Source organism: Nematostella vectensis, chromosome 6 (assembly GCF_932526225.1).
Source record: "Nematostella vectensis chromosome 6, jaNemVect1.1, whole genome shotgun sequence".
Classification (NCBI taxonomy): domain Eukaryota; kingdom Metazoa; phylum Cnidaria; class Anthozoa; order Actiniaria; family Edwardsiidae; genus Nematostella; species Nematostella vectensis.
Genome location: NC_064039.1, coordinates 10,194,813 through 10,213,801, shown reverse-complemented (window position 1 = coordinate 10,213,801; position 18,989 = coordinate 10,194,813). Strand labels below are relative to the sequence as shown.

At 41.4% G+C, this 18,989-nt stretch overlaps 2 protein-coding genes across 2 annotated transcripts; both read left to right on the top strand.

Annotated features, from left to right (window-relative positions):
- Positions 1-657: 657 nt before the first annotated feature.
- LOC5519816 (GFP-like non-fluorescent chromoprotein) lies at positions 658-13,400 on the top strand. Its single transcript, XM_048729374.1, has 5 exons — positions 658-1,033; positions 1,531-1,631; positions 2,112-2,323; positions 2,859-3,068; positions 13,027-13,400. Exons 3-5 carry the CDS (start codon positions 2,178-2,180, stop codon positions 13,049-13,051), a joined length of 381 nt encoding a protein of 126 aa, XP_048585331.1. The 5' UTR covers positions 658-1,033; positions 1,531-1,631; positions 2,112-2,177; the 3' UTR covers positions 13,052-13,400.
- A 2,995-nt stretch (positions 13,401-16,395) lies between these two features.
- LOC5519815 (fez family zinc finger protein 2) lies at positions 16,396-18,612 on the top strand. Its single transcript, XM_032364814.2, has 2 exons — positions 16,396-16,864; positions 17,023-18,612. Exons 1-2 carry the CDS (start codon positions 16,786-16,788, stop codon positions 17,934-17,936), a joined length of 993 nt encoding a protein of 330 aa, XP_032220705.1. The 5' UTR covers positions 16,396-16,785; the 3' UTR covers positions 17,937-18,612.
- The last annotated feature ends 377 nt before the right edge of the window (positions 18,613-18,989 follow it).

Below are 18,989 nucleotides of genomic sequence, written 5' to 3'. Positions count from 1 at the left end.
TCATATTTTTATACACCTAATTTCTTTCCAAAACTTTTGTTCGTACAAAGAAGAGTGAGGAAAATATAACGATTTTAGGTGGGGATACATTGGACACCATTTTGGGGTCAAATTTTAAGCCTATGACCTGTGGCTAGCTACTATGTTAAAGTGTCCGCCATTATTGTTTGAATTGTTTTAACAGTAGAAAAAGAATATTAAAATATTTACCATATACCCATTGGCATAGAACCATTGACACTACACTGCACCTTACACCCTTATAATGCTCGAAAGGCATCCAGTTCGCTACTTTCCCTACGAAAGAGATAAACAGCAATTTCATTTTCAAGGTGTTTTGCTTCTGTCCCGCTACGACGTAAATGATTCCCGCTTAAATGCGGAAGGTGCTAGTTGATGTTAACTAGCTTATGTCGGCGATGCGCGATTAATGCCAGACAGGAATTACCACCTCGACGCAATTTCAGCTTTCGATTTGTTTATTCCCAAAGCTCCCCGTCCGCCCCATGGTAACATAAATTAAGTCCACACAAGACATCCCAAGCACGGTAGGAGGAGCCTAATCTGACTGGACGGGTGTGCTAATTACCAATGCTAATCTAAGTCGGTAAAGAACACACCCTGTTTTCAGGTAATGGTTCTTCTCAACTCTTGCATACAGCGAATTTCCTTGTTAAATTAGATATTTAGTTTGCTCGAGTTACCTGTTTATTATTTCTACCTAATCCCTTAATTTCATAGCGAAATACATTTTTTACCCTTAATTTATTTTAAAACCTTTCGTTTGTACACGCAGATTTTACTGATGGTCATATTCCTTGATCATTATTTGCTTTGACCAGTAGTAACCAATCAGCACTTGCTGCACACGTGGTCATTGCTTGTCAATCAAAATCGACTACTCATTCTTTTAACTTTTTTCACTCACTTCATCAACGCCTGACTCGGACAGGACGCCTACTGGAACGCTAAAGCCCGCAACTCTATTTCACCGCTTCATCATCGAAGGCCAGTATTAACGACACACACCATGGTAATATCAAGAGTGCTACTTGATCTCTATTTGTTTGCCTGACAATTGACCGAATTCGGAATGTTTCTTGCTCGCGTGTGGTATAGGTCATTTCTAACAAAAACTATCCATTTTTGTGAGTAATAAGGTATTGACTACTCCGCCCTTGAGATGTTTTTTTTTTAGCTTTGCTTTAGCGTTGTAGTCTAATCTGTAGTCGGCCTTTGAGATGAAAACTATGTATTATCAAGTCCTCTAATACCAATTTACTCAGTATTATCGGTCCAAATTCTTTTTGTCCAACCTTCAATCCATAATTCTTTTGGTCAACATCCTGCTAGCATAAGCAACTTTTCATCGTACCTCTTTGGGTTTCAGTCTCGAGGAAAAAGGACTCCAATTTTATATAGAGTTCCACACTCAGCGTGGGTAAAGAGGAGCTCAAAACTTCATGTATGCTAGATACGCAACCGATGGTGAATTCTCCCTCAGTGTATTCTTGTCTTGTCTCTCCCCAGAGTTTTAGTAAAGATGCTATGAAGCTCCACTTTAAACTGGAGGGGTCTGTAAACGGGCATTGCTTCGGGATACACGGAGAAGGCGAAGGGAAAGCATTTGAGTGAGTCATATGTATTTGGTTTGATCCTTTTGCTGTTATAAATAATTTAAAAAAATCACTGTATGCTCTGGTTAAGGTAAAAGTTATTATCATTAAGTTATATCAAAAAGGTGCAACAGGCAAAATGTATTCCTTTAATTATTAAAGAAATTGAAAGCAATAGAAGATATATCACAAAATAATGGTTTGAATGGATTTTATTTTATAGAAAGTTTGGTCTATCTGATTATTTATAAGTTGCTTAGTATTTCACTGGATAACTTCAGGACGATTCTCCTATCATCCTAACACCAATAGGCCATTCCAGCTATTAGCATGCGCGCGCACTCACCATGGGAACGTACCTCAACTACCGGCATGCAGCGCGCGCTTCGTTTGATGTAAGCTTAAAAAAGTGCGCTGCATTCTGGTGGTTTCTATGGTTATGCACGCGCAAACTTATAGCTGGAATGGCCAATCCCTTCTGTTTGCTATTTTCAGGGGGGGGAGCAGTGGGCTAGGCACTGTTTCAAGGGAAGGCATCTTCCGTTCTCCTTCGACATCATTATGCCAAACGGAAGCAAGGCGTTTGCCAAGTACCCAGATAGCATGACTGACTTCTTCAAAGCTGCCGTGGAAAATGGCGGGCTGGCCTGGGAGCGAACCATGACGTTCGAGGATGGAGGCTACTGTACGGCCGTCAACACATCAGTGTAAGCGAGGAAGGAAAATGGTCCCAAAATATGTGGATATGCTCATACATGTCATCGTAATCGTAATTTTAAGCCTTTTTAACCAGGTCTTTAACTTGAGGGCATCATCGAACAAGGAGCAAAATGTTTAATACTTGCAAGACGGCTGCAAAGAAACTCCGACCTGCCAAAACATATCTTTCGCGTTCGAATTCAGTCATCTGGAAAACGGCCCATTTCAATTGAACTGGATGATGAAAAATCAAGAAATTTTTCCAGTGCATCCTCTTCTACTGCGTAGGTTGCCTTGTAAGTTGACGCGTGACTTTTCCCTCCTTGCCCCTTGGACATGAAAGGGGTGGACCCTAAAGCGCAAGGATGTCAACGGGCAGACCTGTAGCCAGAATCAAAATTTTACCGAGGCAAAGCTAGCCACTGGATAATAAATCAAACAAAAGCAGGTTTTTTATCTCATACTCACCTCATGCTGGCTACGGCCTTGACGAGCGCTTTTCCTACTTTCTATATATAAAATTTATTTACATATGTTTTCAAGGCTTTTCAACGGCAGCCTTCATTACCACGTGACCTTCCACGGAATCAACCTAAACCTGGAGGGACCCGTAATGCAGAAGAGGACGATGGGGTTGTTACCAAGCGAGGAGACGATCATTCCAAGGGGAGACACTCTCGTCGGTGACATCAACATGGTCCTTAAAGATAACAACGGCAGTCTTTTGCGTGTCAAGTTTGAGACAGTGTACAGGTATGTGAACACCCTGATTTAAGGAATGCCTGTGTAATGCATGATACCCGATTTCCTATCGATTAACTAATCACTTTTTTGTGATGCTCATATATATATATATATATATTTGTATTTATTTAGAAATGTCATGTAAAATGGCGTATTATCAATGCTTTTAGGGTTTCGTAAAGAAATAAACGATAACTGGATTAGAAATTGTAACGCAAATGTAACAAAAAAAAAGCAAGGTACTCTTCCAAGCCTCGACACAAATATCGATCCTGGACCCCGAGCCCCAATCAGACAATGTCAAGTGATGGGTTACCTGTACGCCGATCTTTTGTTATGTCATTATCGTAGCGTGAATTCAACTCGGTGGGTTCCCTGAGACCCAGTTCGTATATTTTTTGTTTGTAATTTTGTAGTTTAAGAAAATATCCATACCCCCCATATCCATACCCCCTGCCCACCCCATGGAGGGGGTCGGAGGTATGACCCCCAGGCCCCCACCCCTCTGTAATTTCCAACCCCTTGGAAAAAAAATTAATACAGTAACTAATGAGGAAAAAAGGGCATTTTAACCCCCCCCCCACCCACCCACCATTTTAACCCCCCTCCACCCCTCTGGTAATTCTTGGGTGTTTGAGCCCACCCCCACCCCCCGGAATTCCCAATCCCCTCCATGGGGGGTATATGGGTTCCCTGCGTGTGTAATTGTTACCGGGATACCTGTGCATTTCGACGGGCTACCTGTGTGTAATTATAATCGGGTTCCCTGTGTGTAATTGTTAAAGGGATACCTGTGTATCTTGATGGGTTCGCTTTGTGTAATTGTTATCGGGTTTCCTGTGTATCTTGGTGGGTTCCCTGTTTGTAATTATAAACGGGTTCCCTGTGTAATTGTTACCGGGATACCTGTGCATTTTGACGGGCTACCTGTGTGTAATTGTAATCGGGTTCCCTGTGTTATTGTTATCGAATTCCCTGTGTTATTTCGGGTTCATGAAGCCCGTGCCTGCGGGTTTCAAGATGCCACCGCACCACTTCATGGCCTACAGACTGACAAGGGTTGACAACGACGAGCACTGTGACACTGTGATCCAGCACGAGTGGTCCGAGGCGTTCTCCTGCTTCCTGCCGGAGAAACCAACCATGGAGCTGCCCAGGCTGAATTAGACCACATGATAGTCCAAAAAAAAGGCCAAAAAAACGAGTTGCAGCAATCGTATTTCATGTTGAAGATGCAGAAATGAAGTCAATCAATCAATCAATCGTTTTAATAAACCACTTGCAGTCGTAACTGAATTACAGGTTTGTCAGCAACATCAACTAATAGCAACTAATACAAGCAACACAATATTCATTGGTACTTTACAGTGATAAAATTGTTGAACCTATTAGTTCTGCCCGAGGAGGCGTGGCGCGACTGTGAACCAGCTCTGAGGTTGTACTTAAGGTCAGTCACCCCCGGCTCCTTAAGGATCCTGGACAGGAGGCCGCGGGCTTTACAGCTGGTTACAAATTTCTTACAGGCCACCTCTCTTCTAAAACACAATGGTTCTAGACTCGCTCGGAGTAGAGCTTCCTCATAAGTCACCCCAGGAAAGATGGTGCGCATGGCCTTCCTCTGCACTGACTCCAGCAGCTCGCTGAGGTAACCCGGCAGCGCGGCCCATGCTGGAGAGGCATACTCGGGGGTTGAGCGTACAATGGAGCAGTATACTGTGAGACCGCTCTTCTTCAGCACCCGGAGGCCGTAGAGACGCTTCATTGCTTTCGCGCCCTACATGCTTTAGCATGCAGTGTCCCTTTAAGACTCGCGTTTCTCACGAACCAAACCCTCCAGATTTTACGCTCCGGACGATTACCCCCCACGCCCTGGAAATTCGTGGAATTACCCCCCGGAATTTACAATCCCCTCAATGGGTATACTCCCTTCATCCATGAAGCGCGCGGTGGTGACCCCCCTGCCAAAGCAGATGCCGCCCAAAAGGGTTGATGAGGATATCCGGCCGATCTCGCTGACTAATCAGATCGCAAAAGTCATGGAGGGATTAACGCTTGCAAGGTCACTCCCAAGGGTATACGAGGAACTCGATTGCAAACAGTTTTCTGCTGCAGGGAAATCAACCCAACACGCAATCGCCTATATTATTCACCTAGCCCTAGAGGCTTTGGACAATGGTAGTTCGACCTGATTGACCATCACGTTCTTCTTCGCAAACTGAGTAATTTTAATTTACACCCATGTCTTGTTAGGTGGATTGCTGCTTTCCTCCAAGGCCGTTCGCAATCAGTTCGCATAGGCTCTGCTTCATCGGTTGTTCGCTACCTTAATGGAGGAATTCCCCAGGGTACAAAATTAGGGCCTGTTCTCTTTTCTATCATGGTAAATGACCTTGTTTCTAAGTGGACAACGCGTGCCAAATATGTAGATGACTTGACAGTCCTGGAGATAATCCCAAGGAACTCGCCATCTTACATGAAATATATTGTGAATGACATTCAGGATTTCGCTTTCAGTAACAACATGAAATTAAACCAGGCCAAGTGTAAGTCGATGTCGATTGACTTTCTTGATTACAATAGTTGTACGTATCCCCCCATTACCACCGGTGGTATCCTCATTGAACGTGTCAAGTCATTTAAACTACTCGGTGTCTATCTTTCTGAGGACCTGTCATGGGGGGTCCACTGCGACTATATAATCAAGAAAGCCAACCGACGATTATCTGATTATATGCTTTAAGAACACTTAAGAAATGTAGTGTACCCGTAGAAGATATGGTAACTGTATACTGCTCACTAATTCGATCTGTCACTGAATATGCCTCGGTCATTTTTTCAAATATTCCGTTTTACCTCTCTGAAGCCCATGAAAAGATCCAGAGGAGAGCACTTAAGATAATAATTATACCTGGTTGCCAATACCAGGATGGTCTGCGGCTGTCTGGCCTCCAGACACTAGAGGACCGTAGGCATCTTGCATGTGAGGCCTTCATGAAAAACTTGAATCGCCAGAATCCGTTTACCATATAGCAGATAGTAGAAGATCGAGAAAAACTAACTATTACTCGTTAAGACACCAGCAGACGCATAGATTTAAGAAATGTCACACTAAACGTTTTTCTGAATTTGTCAATGTTAAATATTTGTATTGTTTGAATTAGTAAATGTTGCGCTTAGCCTGTAATTCAGCTCTCACGCTGCTAAAGGTTAAATAAACATATCTATCTATCTATAATGGGGATGGGGGGGGAGGATACTACACAATGTGGTTTATGCATGTAACATTCTAGAAAGGCGCAAAATCGTTATTCGATTGATAAGCGAGGGCCACGTGTTTGTACGAGTTCCGTTTGATATTTAGTTTATAATTGGGAAGAATTGTGAAAAATTAATTTGTGGAAATATATCCTCTTTATTTTGTTCTTATCCTCTCTATTTTGTTCTTCTAACAGAGGCTTTTATTATTATCCTGCAAACAGAGACCCTTCAAACAGAGGCTTTTCCCTTTTCTTTCTCGGACTTAAAAGTCGCAGTTTTGGCTAGTCACTCTTTCAGCACAAACTCAAACAAACAACACGAAAACCCAGAGACGCGAATCGGCAAGTACTAAAACAGAGAATTGAAAGCTTTGCTAGCAAATTACTTGTTTTGTTTGCAAACTAACAGCTTGAATTGGACTGAACCGTAGAAGACCGATTGATAGTGACAAAGGCGCATGCGCAAGCTCAACTCACATGGAAGACTTTTCTGTAGAAACTAGCTTATATATACCCCCACACAAACAAAATTTGTATATTTAGTATTTGTTTAACCGAAGAAACCAGGAAAATGGTGAGTCAGTAGAAAGCTTTATCGCTGCACTTAAATCACTTGCTTAAACTTGTAATTACGGCGAATTGCAAGATGGAATGATTAAGGACAGAATCGTAGTCGGAATAGCCGACAACAGTATTAGGAAGAAATTGCTGACGGAAGCTAAACTCACCTTAGCAAAGTGTGTTGACATATGCTGTGCAAATGAAGCTACTGCTAAAAGGCTAAAGAAAATGTCCCAGCAATCCGGCGAAATAAGCGCTATTACCACAGGCCCCCCGCGCAGAAAAACAGGGTCAAAAGGGGGTAGAAGGCAGGAACCTAGAAAACCGCCACATACGGATAGCAGCAAATCAAATTCCCACCCCAAATGTAAATTCTGCCATAGATTACACCCTAGAGCTAAAGAAAAATGCCCTGCTTGGCAGAAAACATGTGATACATGTGGAGAACTTAATCACTTCTCAGTAGCATGTAAGGCTCTGAAAGCAAACAAGAAGGGTAAGAAACCAATACACAATCTTGATTATGAAAGTTACAGTGACTATAGTGCATTATTTACTGTGGAGTCTGTGGACACTCTGAACACAAATCCACTCAGCCCCAAGAAAATTTATGCACACATGCGCCTTCGTGATGAGCTAATCAAGTTCCAATTAGATTGTGGAGCCACAGTCAATATCTTGCCAGAAGATTTGTATAAGAAAGTTTTCAATGACCCAAAATTGGAACGCTTACAGAAAAGCAGCGCAACACTAGTCATGTTTAACAAGTCAGAGCTAAAACCGCTAGGGGTGGTCAACATAGAAACCCTCAACCCAAGGAATAATGATCTACTGCTGACGAAGTTTGCAATAGTCCCTAGAGGCTACACCCCACTGCTAGGTGCACAGTCCGTGCAGAATTTCAAGCTAATGACAGTGAACAGTGAGAACATTATGTCTTTGTCAGACTCAAGCCCAACCTCAGACCCAGTTAGTGAATTTCCAGATGTGTTTAAAGGGGAGGGTAAACTAGATCAAAAGCTACACCTATAGCTTGATGCAACTGTCCCTCCTGTAATCCTCCCAGTCAGGAAGGTGCCCCTGGCAGTACGAGAACCACTCAAGAACGAAATTGATCGGTTAGTGGGGTTAGGAGTCCTTCAGCCGGTAGATGTTCCCACAGAATGGGTATCCTCAATGGTTGTTGTCAAGAAGCCTAACGGAAAGATAAGACTCTGCATAGATCCGAAGCCCCTTAACAAAGCGTTAAAGAGGAATAGATACCCTCTACCAGTGATTGATGACTTACTTCCGCAGCTTACTAATGCCAAGGTGTTCAGTGTTGTAGATGCGAAGAACGGATTCTGGCATATACAACTGGATGACGAGAGTAGTTTCCTGACTACATTTGGCACCCCATGGGGAAGGTACAGGTGGACGAGGATGCAGTTCGGTATCGCCCCAGCCCCCGAAGAGTTCCAGAGGAGATTGGAACAAGCACTAGAAGGCCTGGAGGGTGTCAAACCAATCTTCGATGACATCCTTATCTTCGGAAAAGGTGACTCCAAAGAAGAAGCCATCAGAGATCATGATGCCAAGTTGAGATCCCTCCTCGAGCGCTGTCGCCAAAAGGGTATCAAACTCAACAGGGAGAAGCTGAAGCTGCGTTGTGCTGAAGTCAAGTTCATGGGTCACGTGGTATCGACAGACGGGTTGAAGCCAGACCCCGACAAGGGTATTGAAGAAATGCCTACACCAACAAACAAGCAAGATATCAAGAGGTTGCTTGGTATGGCAAATTACCTCCAGAAGTTTGCACCGAATCTCTCAGAAACAGCTGCACCGATGCGCGAAGTGCTCAGAGAAGAGAACCAGTTCCACTGGGACGAGCAAGTACAAGGACAATGCTTCAAGAATGTGAAGAAGATTGTTTCACAAGCACCAGTTCTGAAGTTCTTCGACCCACACGAAGAAGTCGAGCTGCAGTGTGATGCATCAGAGAAAGGGATGGGAGCTTGTCTAATGCAGAAGGGACAGCCCGCCGCATATGCGTCACGTTCTCTGACAGAAACCGAGAAGAACTATGCTCAGATTGAGAAAGAAATGCTGTCCATTGTATTTGGAGTGGAGCGCTTCGAGCATTATCTGTATAGCCGGCCAATAAAAGTTGAAACGGATCACAAACCTCTTGAAAGCATTTTCAAGAAAAGCCTCATTAGTGCCCCCAAGCGCCTACAAAGAATGATGTTGCGACTACAGAAGTTTGACCTGCAAGTCAACTATAAGAGAGGAGCTGAAATGTACCTTGCAGACACCCTAAGCAGAGCCTTTCGAGGGCAGAAGAGGAGTGCTAGTCGAGATGATGAAGGAGATGTGATGCTACTAGGAGAGATGAGAGATACGACTGAGCGAGAAGTAGAAAGTATTGACATGATACAGTTTCTACCTGTCTCCGAAGCTACCCAAGCATCACTACGACAAGCTACAGAGCAGGACACAGCTATGAGAGAGCTGAAGTCTATAATCCGACAAGGCTGGCCAGAGGTGAAGGATGACGTTCCTGTGAGCATCAGAGATTACTACTCTTTTAGAGATGAGTTGTCACTACAAAACGTCCTTGTCTTCAAAGGAGAGAGGTTAGTGATTCCCAACAGTTCCAGAGTAGAAATGTTGGCTAAGATACATGCCAGTCACATAGGGATCCAGGGATGTCTCCGTAGGGCTAGAGAAGTCCTATACTGGCCTGGAATTAATAAAGAAGTAGAAGAGTATGTTGCCAAATGTGAGATTTGCAACAGTCACTTATCAGAGCAAGGCAAAGAGCCAATCATATGCCATGAAATCCCCAACCGCCCATGGGAGAAAGTAGGCATAGACCTGTTTGAACTGAATGGGAAAGACTTTGTACTAACAGTTGATTACTATTCAGGCTTCTTTGAGATTGACAGGTTCGAAGGCAAGACTGCAAAAGAAGTGATGAGGAAGATCAAACCACATGTGGCCAGACATGGTATTCCAGACCAGATTATGAGTGACAATGGCCCGCCATTCGACTCGCATGAGTTTAGACAGTTTACAAACAGTTATGGAATTGAACATGTGATCAGCTCCCCAGGCTATGCCCAATCCAATGGAAAAGTAGAGAATGCAATCAAGACGGCAAAGAATCTGATGAAAAAAGCCACAGAATCAAACAAAGACCCGTACTTGGCTCTACTGGATTGGCGGAATACACCAAGCGAAACAGTTGGTTATTCACCAGTTCAAAGATTGTTCAATAGGAGAACCAAGACACTCCTACCAACTTCCAGCAGACTCTTGAAACCATCAGTGCCCAGAGATGTACGCCATAAGCTCACGCTACAGAAGGCAAGGCAAAGCCTGAATTACAACCGTGGAGCAAAGGAGTTAGAAGAGCTGAAACAAGGAGATGCTGTGCGTCTACAACCTACAAAGACAGTGGGAAGGGCCAAGCAATGGAAGCAAGCAAGAGTTGAAGGGAAAGTTGATATTCGATCATATCAGGTACGTACTGAAGACGGACGGGTGTACCGACGAAACAGAAGACACCTGCGGAAAACCAGAGAGCAGATGCAGCCACCGCAGAAAGAAGACATAGAAATGCACTGCACTTCCCCAAGCAGACCTGCTAAACCGGCGATGCCTACGACACACAAGCCGCAGCAGCAGCAGCAGCAGCAGGAGAAACAACCTTCAGAGAAAGCCCCTGAGAATACTGCCCAGGATGTCCCCGATGTCCCAGCGGAGCAACGCACGCGTTCAGGAAGGGTTGTGAAACCGCCTGTACGTTTTCAATAGTTTTATTATCCAGGACAGTGACATTTTGTTAGTGTATTTTTTTTAAATTTTTGGAAGGGGAGATATCCGGTTTATACAACTTCCGGTGACGTCACACACACGTGCGTAGACACTTGTAGTTGTTGTTCTTTGAGATAAAGAATATAGTCGTCTCATATGTCTCGGTGCTCTCTCTTTGTTCTTCATCGTTCCTTCAGCTAAAAAACGATACACATTCCACAAATCAGGTAGCGCACATACCTGTAGACCGTCTCAAACTTTACGCGCAAAAACGTGTTGATGTCACCGACAAGAGTGTCACCCCGGGGAACAAACGTCTCCACGCTTAGTAACCACCCCATCGTCCTCTTCTGCATTACGGGTCCCTCCGGGTTAAGTTTGATTCTGTAAAAGGTCACGTGGTAATGAAGGCTGCCGTCTCTAAGTTATAAAAGTCCTGTAAACACCCCGTAGGTCATTTTTGGGATATAATAGAAAATCCGAGTATCGAGGTCTTTTTGCCCGTTTCGGCCTCAAAGTTGACCTTTTGGCGATTGCAATTTTACTTTCGCTGAATATACGGCGGAAGTAAATTTACCCTATAGTATTTAACAATAATTTGGTGGTTTTTGCCCTTAAATTAAACGATCTTCATAGATTTCAACGGGTACCAAAAATATATCATCGAAAAAAAAAATTTCTCTTCGACATATCACTTAAAAAGATATTTGATAGAAATTGTTTTTATCCTGTTGTTTATACCAGCTTATCCTTGGCATATGGCGGTTCTTTGAAAAGAAAAGACTGCTTCTTGTCAAGCAAAGGGAAAAGAGAGGATGCAGCCCCTAGCTATGCGCCTGTTAGATAGATGTCACACTATTGTGCACCTGAGCTTATGGTCACGTGACAAGTTACAAAGCAAGCGACACGGGAGAGGAGGGTTTCCTGGAGGTATTATGGATTTTACCACTCAGTTCACTGGAAATGGGCCGTTTGCCAAACTGAATTTGAAAGCGAAAGCGAGACTATGGCATGTCGGCGTTTGTTGGCAGCCGTCATAACACATTTGAACATACTCCTTGTATAAAACTGATAAAAATGCGAGTTTGGTAAGAAAAAAAGCTGTTTTAGCTGTTTTCGAACACGATGACATGAGTACCATCTAAACACGACCTTTCCAGTGTTTTAAATGGCTTAGAATTATCATCAATGTTCAATAGGCAAGTTGATCAATCGATATGGGAAAATAGCCTTGAATAATCAGAAAAATGTTGCTTGGAATTTCGGACAACAAACGATTTAACAAACCATCACATTTGCGTTTAGACATTCACAACCAGCCTTCCATAGATCGAAGACAAAAAAAAAAACAGGGAATTTTTACATAAATCTTAAATCACTAAAGGCTTAGTAGTCAAGCGTAACACTAAACATGTCTCCTAATCGAAAATTCCACACCCCTAAAACTGCAGAGGAAGAGAAGATAGACGATAGAGAATAGCGTTTCTTTCGACCACTCAAACGTTAATAGCCTGGATACAAGTACAAGTAAGTTATACTAAAGGGGAATAAAGTAATATATTTTTTTGTGATTTGCCGTATGTTGCTGTTTATTTATCAAAATGGTTGACAAATTGCGTGAGTAAAATAGTGATTCAATGGAAAGGAGCATGCCACATTTTTACCAAAGCTTCACGACTTCATACTTCATATGGTTTTTATATAATCCTTTTATGACGTCTGATATAGCTTTATATTCATGTTCGTTAGTCTATTATTGTTATTCTATGTATACCTCAATATTTCCCTGGAGACGATTTCAATTCCCTCCCCCAATTTTTATTGGGTGTATTGCTAAGTATAAAGCCTTCCTCGCTTGTCCAAAGAAAAAATATGATCAAACATCATGCCTACTACTGTATATTATTACTATATTATTACTTATATTATTACTATACTGATAGTGGTTATATGATGCAATCCAAATATTGAGGGACCAATATAATGTGAGTAAATCCAAATATCGAGGGACCATTTTCCTTCCTCGCTTACTCTGATGTGTTGACGGCAGTACAGTAGCCTCCATCCTCGAAGGTCATGGTTCGCTCCCAGGTCAGCCCGCCATTTTCCACGGCAGCTTTGAAGAAGTCAGTCATGTCATCTGGGTACTGCTTGGCCCCGTAAGACATGTTTGGCATGATGATGTCAAACGGCAGATACTTTCCCTTTACACCACAGTATCTTAATTCCATTCCATTTCCACTGTACTATTAGATATACATTGTGTGAAACCAAAAACTTTCCAAAAATAGATTATAGTAGCCTTTTCAAGTGACATGTTTAATATCTAACTTGGGTTCCAAAATTTCTAGTACGGTCAAGAAGGCGAAAGCGTAACGAACAAATTCCGATAGGAGATAAGTTCAGACGTGCAGGCATATGCGCCATTGGTACCCAGGATAGTCTCGTACCGACGAGAACCCGAATGCGCGACTAACAAGTGCCAATAGGAGACGAGTGACGACGTCTCTGGCCCACATGTAGCCTTGTATCGACAAGAACTCAAAAGTGCAACGAACAAATGCCGATGGGATACTAGTGACGGTGTGCGCCTCTGGCATCCATGGTAGCCTTGGACCGAAGAGAACCCGAAAGTGCAGCGAACGAATGCCGGTGGGAGACGAGTGACGGATAGCGCCTATCGTACCCAGTTTACAATAAAAAGTTTACAACAAAAGTTTCACATCTTCTGAAGACATTGTAGTAGCATAGTTTGACCTTTGCTTTCAAAGGCATGTTACACAATACAATAATCTATAAGAAGTAGTCAATGTCTTCACACTACCTTTTTTGATTGTCGTCGTTTGTTTTGTGCACCGTGCATGCAGGTGACTGTGCATATTTAGTTGGTTTGGAAATGTTAGGATCTTCATTTCAAGAAGACAAATTTGATAAAAGCAAGAACCCATTTTTCGATACATAACACAAAGATTCATTTCGCGAATTATGTCACAAAATTGCTAAAGAGCGAAGGAAGCCTTTAACTTAATTATTGAAAATCTCAATTGCACATTGTTTGTTCTTCAGCTTTACTTAGTTTTCTATCTTTTACCGCCTGCTGAACAACTCTGTGAATAGTTTATCAAAGTTTTCTTTACTTACTCAAAAGCACGCTTACCCCATGCTGTTCCCGCGGAGTTGAGTTAACGAGCAGCGGGCTCCGAGTAAATACATCTATTGTCCCTTTGTAATTCCTTGTCAACCTTTTATAGGCCGCCTGAGTAAAGGAACTATTCAATCCAGATGTCACACTAGTACTTTCTCTAGAAAAACACCTAGGGTGGATATTGTTAAGGCCATTTAACAGCGCAATGTGAGGACTTATTTCCGTCTATGCACGTCTGTGACATTTGCAACTATGGGCAAAGTTTCAGCCTAAGTTGTCAAGAGTATTAATCACGTATATCAGCAGAATTTGGATAAAAAAGAGTGTTTAAGCCTTTAACACGGTGAATTTCGTTCGAGTTCCTAGATAACAAATCTTCGATAGTGTTATACATATGTTTAATTTATTTTTCATTATTGATTCCAACGAGAGACTCGAGAAAAAACATTATCATCTCTCGTTCCCCCTTACTATTTTGCATTCCTCCACTTAAAGATTCGGAATGGATGAAAAAAATTCAATTTTTAGAATTCAAATTCAAGAAAAGACTCCTAAAATATATTATTATTATAAAGTTATGAGTATATTGTTTATAGCGAGATGATGAATCTGACCGTACGTTACTCAGACCAGTGGTGTTTTCTCACCTGAAGTCATTTAAATGACTTCGCTTTACGCATTTTATCCACGAAGTTTATTACAAAGCTTTGCTGATTCACGTTCAAGATACCTTTACAGCTTGCTCTTATAGGTAATATGGGCATAGTTTAGGCATAAAGAGCTTTGAGTGACTCAAATGCGCAAATGGCACCTCATGTTTCCTTTTTGCCCTCACATAGCGCTCCTTCTTTCTTAATCTTGTTCTATTAGTTGTAAGTCAAAGCTTTTGGATCAACAAGAGTCCGAAAAAGCGCAAACAATACGTCCATCGTATGATACGCAAACTAGCACAAACACCTTTTAGTAGTAGCCACTTGAAAATGAGTAACCAAAAATTCGTTGCACTTTAATACTCGGGTAAACAACTATTCATTAATGCGTGTGGCTTGCTTTTTTAACCTCATAAATAATTCAATGCTAAACTAAGGAGTTTTCTCCGTATTTTATGCGCGTTCAATAGTCCTGTGCATCCATCGAAAATTTATTCTTTAGGGAATTAGATTAGGGGAAGAAAAATGAAAAATCATGTTGTAATGAAGGCTTAAAATTGCGCTAAGAAGCCGCAGTCTTAATTTTTCATTAAAGCTTTCTGTAATGTCTGATAGTTTCGGCTACGAAAATGACAAATTACAAGTTTTTAAGAATATATATCAGCAAACGACTCTTCAAATATAAATGATAGGGTATAGACAGAAATATTAAAATTTTGATAAAGCAATAAGCGATCTAGAAATTTTGAGTTTTCGAAAATTTTATTTCATTGTCCATTTTTAAAGTCAATTTTATACGCGATCTTTATCTGAAAAGATTTGTTAACCATTGCCGCTTATTGCTTTTTATTTGTTATTACACATTCACATAGCCCCTGAATGCTCGCGTTAAAAGATGCTGCTTCAGGGAAAGAAGCGTTTGTCTTCTATGTTACGGCACGCGTACAACTTGTGCAACTCAGCTTTCGTTGTCAAGCTATCTATTTTTGTCTATTCTCAGTAGGACCAAAAGAAGAGTTGGTCCACAAAAAGCCACTCACTTTTAATCTGCGTCCTGGCGGTGGGTAAATTAAATCTATTGAGGTCGTAACTAAAGCTAAATGAACAGTGCAAATTACACCGCAACAAACATGAACTTTCTAAAAAAGACCCCCAAAAGCTCTTGATGAATAGCACTATTGTCATGTCAAAACACACTTTCGTTAAGCTTCTCTCCATGAAAACGCAACGCAATCAACTTGAGCAAAACAAACGCAACACTGATTATAAAGCTTCCATCAAAAATAAAGAAAGAGCAGTCTTTTTTATGGTCTTCGTGCCTTTGCGGCATAGATGTCTGCGAAGAGCTATGTTATTACAATAAAGCGCACGCTATAAATACTTGGAACAATTGTTGTTATGAGAAACGGTGCGCTTTCTTTTATACTGGCGAAATTCCCGCGCAAACAACGAGGATTCCATTCAACTGCTATAACTAATCGATCGCGTCGTCTGAACTTTGTAATTGAATTTCTAGTATAAACTCTATAATTGGGTCGCACACTTGCAACATTGAGGCAAAAAGGGCATGCAGTCGTATCGAGATTGAACTGGCTGTCATTTTGCATTTCCACTTTAAAACATTTTGGCAAGGAACCGGGTTTGCGGTTAGATGAAGATATTGTGAAAATAGGATGGGTTGAACTCATTAGTGTCTTTGCCCAATGCACAACAGCTAGCGCCAGGGAATCCCACGACAACAATTATAGCTCCCCGTGGCGAGTCGAATAAATATTTCAACATAGCCATGGCTTCGATATTTGCATTTGCAAGCGATCGGAAACTAACCGTAAAATACTGGACCCTTGAGAATTTCGGGATTTTCCCTAAAATCTAACACAGAGTCAATATAACAGGTCACGCTATTAAGGTTGTTATAAAGTTCTCGGACTGTTTTATTTGCTGATCTATGTCGCAAAAACCCGCAAATGATTATCTGTTGGGGCAGCTGCTGGTTGGGTTTTCTCATATGTACAGTTCATGAATTATATAATGTGTTTGCAGGTTGTTTAGGAAGCAGGTCTCTGATTGGTTCCAAGTACAGTTATATGATTTAAAGACAATGCCGTAGATATCTACAATTGCTATATGAAATGAAGTCGTTAGGCGATTAATCTTGTGTAGTGAAGACCTCGTACGACACGGCAGATCCCTCGGGGACTTCTCAGCACAACATCTCGAAATCTTGCTTGTACCGAATTAGCTCTCAAGTAGTCAAGCCTCCTTCTTATTTAGTGGATATATATCAAATTCCTACATCATTCGCACCTAACAAAATGCCCAAAGCATTTCTACTGAAGAGGAGTTTCAACGTTCATTTTGGCCTGGCAGCACCACCCTATATCCCACCTAAAGGTGAGTTCCCAGTTTTGTATCGTTTATTCTAGCCTTTTTAAGTTTAACAAGCATTTGTCAAATTTTTAAGTAAGCTTAAATAAATACATCCACAAGCCATTTGCTTGGGAGCTGTGTGTTCATTTTCTATTTACTGAAAGAGTTATTTATTGATTCAGTTTTAGCTCTCGAAGAAGAAGTAGAATTCCGCGGGAAACATCAATCAAGCAAGTCCGGTAAATTCTTTGACTTGTTCACTGACGAGAAGGCACTTCAGCGAAAGTATACATACTCTGCGGACGTATGCGAAGGCCTGAGTTATGCTGCCAAACGCTTTGCCTCGGAAAACGGTTTCATTAATAATAAAAGGAATTCGTCTGGTGGTAATACCACACTGAATCTGCCGAAGGGAAGCGAGGCGAAGAGCAACCAAGAGAAGAGACGAAAAACAGAATCGGATGATGAATGGAGTGAAACTCTTTCTGTGAACGATGAAGATGACGAACAAGTCAGTAAAGCCAACAGAATTAATAAAACAAGCAAAAACAAATTAAAAGAGAAATCGGAAAAAGCGATTCATCGTTGCGATCAATGTGGCAAGATTTTTAAGACCAAGTACACTTTATCTATTCACCTTAAAATGCCTGACCACACAGAAAGCAGGCCGTTTGTCTGTAATATTTGCGGAAAAGGATTTCGCCTCTCAAGCACTCTGTGTCGGCATAAGATCATTCACACTCAGAAAAAACCTCATAAGTGTGAAGTTTGTAACAAAAGTTTCAATCGCTCCTCTACTCTGAAAACGCACGTCAGAACGCACAGCGAAGAGAAGGCGTTTGTATGTGACATATGCGGCAAGGGCTTCCACCAGAAGGGCAACTTGCGCAATCACATCATGATTCACACCGGGGAAAAGCCTTTTCAGTGCACGAAGTGCCACCGAGCCTTTAACAAAATGTCGAACTTGAAATTCCACATGCATACTCACACGGACAATCTCCCGTACCAGTGCAAAACTTGCAGGAAAAAATTCGAGAAAAAGACGGATTTAAAACAGCATAATATGGACATTCATGGTCACGACGATGAATAATCCAAATCTAAACAAAATCATTGACTTGACTCAATAGTTATTGGAAGGGTTAGTAAAGTTGATTAGTTTCGGAAGTGCAATTCCGTGGCCATAGGAAAAGATAATTATGTTCTCTTTGTGCTCTGAATAAGTGTCTTAACAACGCCTATGTTTGGTGTAGCCAGTATTTACAGAATTGGATAATTGTTTATACTCAACTTAGCAGGTTGCAGATAAATCTTGAACAAACATAGCAGCAAGGTGGGAACTGGCTATTGTTAGTTCATAAAAGAACTAAAAACCAAATCTCTTCAAACATAATCTACTTGGCTTGGCTAATTAAAATGAGCCATGGTTTGATACTTTTTAAGCTGACCCAAAAAAATTTGTCCATTTTCGAACATTTTCTAATTGTTTAATATGCATGCGCAATTATTTTGAATAAAATAATACATGGAAGTTTACGCAACCGAGTTGCGACAAAGTTTCTACAACATTCTTGGCAAGAAATACAAGAAATAATTATAACGATATGTCTCAATATTCATTAATGCAACTGTTTTCAGTTGCTTTTTTAAGCATGAATTTAAAATGGTCAAGGATGAGCATGCGATGGCACTTTGCATGATTCCACCTGTACAATAACTTTTACCAAAAGTTTTGATAGAAATATTCCAATAAAATTTTTCACTAAGAATCCTACTGTATATTTGTTATCTGGTATCGAAACAGCGATCATTTGGACCTTTTTGCCATAATGTATATATAGACATCCCACCTCCACGAACAGGAATGCTTAATTATTTAAAGAATTTTAGAGATCCATTTTGACTTGGAATTAAATTACTAGGTCGGCCTGTATCTACAGCAATTATTTACCCTCCTATTATCCTATTAGAAGGCCAAAGACGACACATTGTCGAAAAATTAAGCAATTTAATCGGAACAAGGGGTGTTTACGGCGCTAAGAAATCCCTGCTCCAGAAGCACGAAGAAATGCGTCAGTAAAAAAAGACACCTGCGTTAAACCTTAAAAGATACCCTTTGTTCATGTTGTATCAGATTCAAAAAGAA

Excerpts from the sequence above, each read along its gene's own strand:
- LOC5519816 (XM_048729374.1), top strand. The coding sequence starts at position 2,178 with ATGCCAAACGGAAGCAAGGCGTTTGCCAAGTACCCAGATAGCATGACT. Across the intron at positions 2,324-2,858 it reads ACGGCCGTCAACACATCAGT|GCTTTTCAACGGCAGCCTTC; the intron begins GTAAGCGAGGAA and ends TATGTTTTCAAG. Across the intron at positions 3,069-13,026 it reads AAGTTTGAGACAGTGTACAG|TACGGTCAAGAAGGCGAAAG; the intron begins GTATGTGAACAC and ends CAAAATTTCTAG.
- LOC5519815 (XM_032364814.2), top strand. The coding sequence starts at position 16,786 with ATGCCCAAAGCATTTCTACTGAAGAGGAGTTTCAACGTTCATTTTGGC. Across the intron at positions 16,865-17,022 it reads ACCCTATATCCCACCTAAAG|TTTTAGCTCTCGAAGAAGAA; the intron begins GTGAGTTCCCAG and ends TTATTGATTCAG.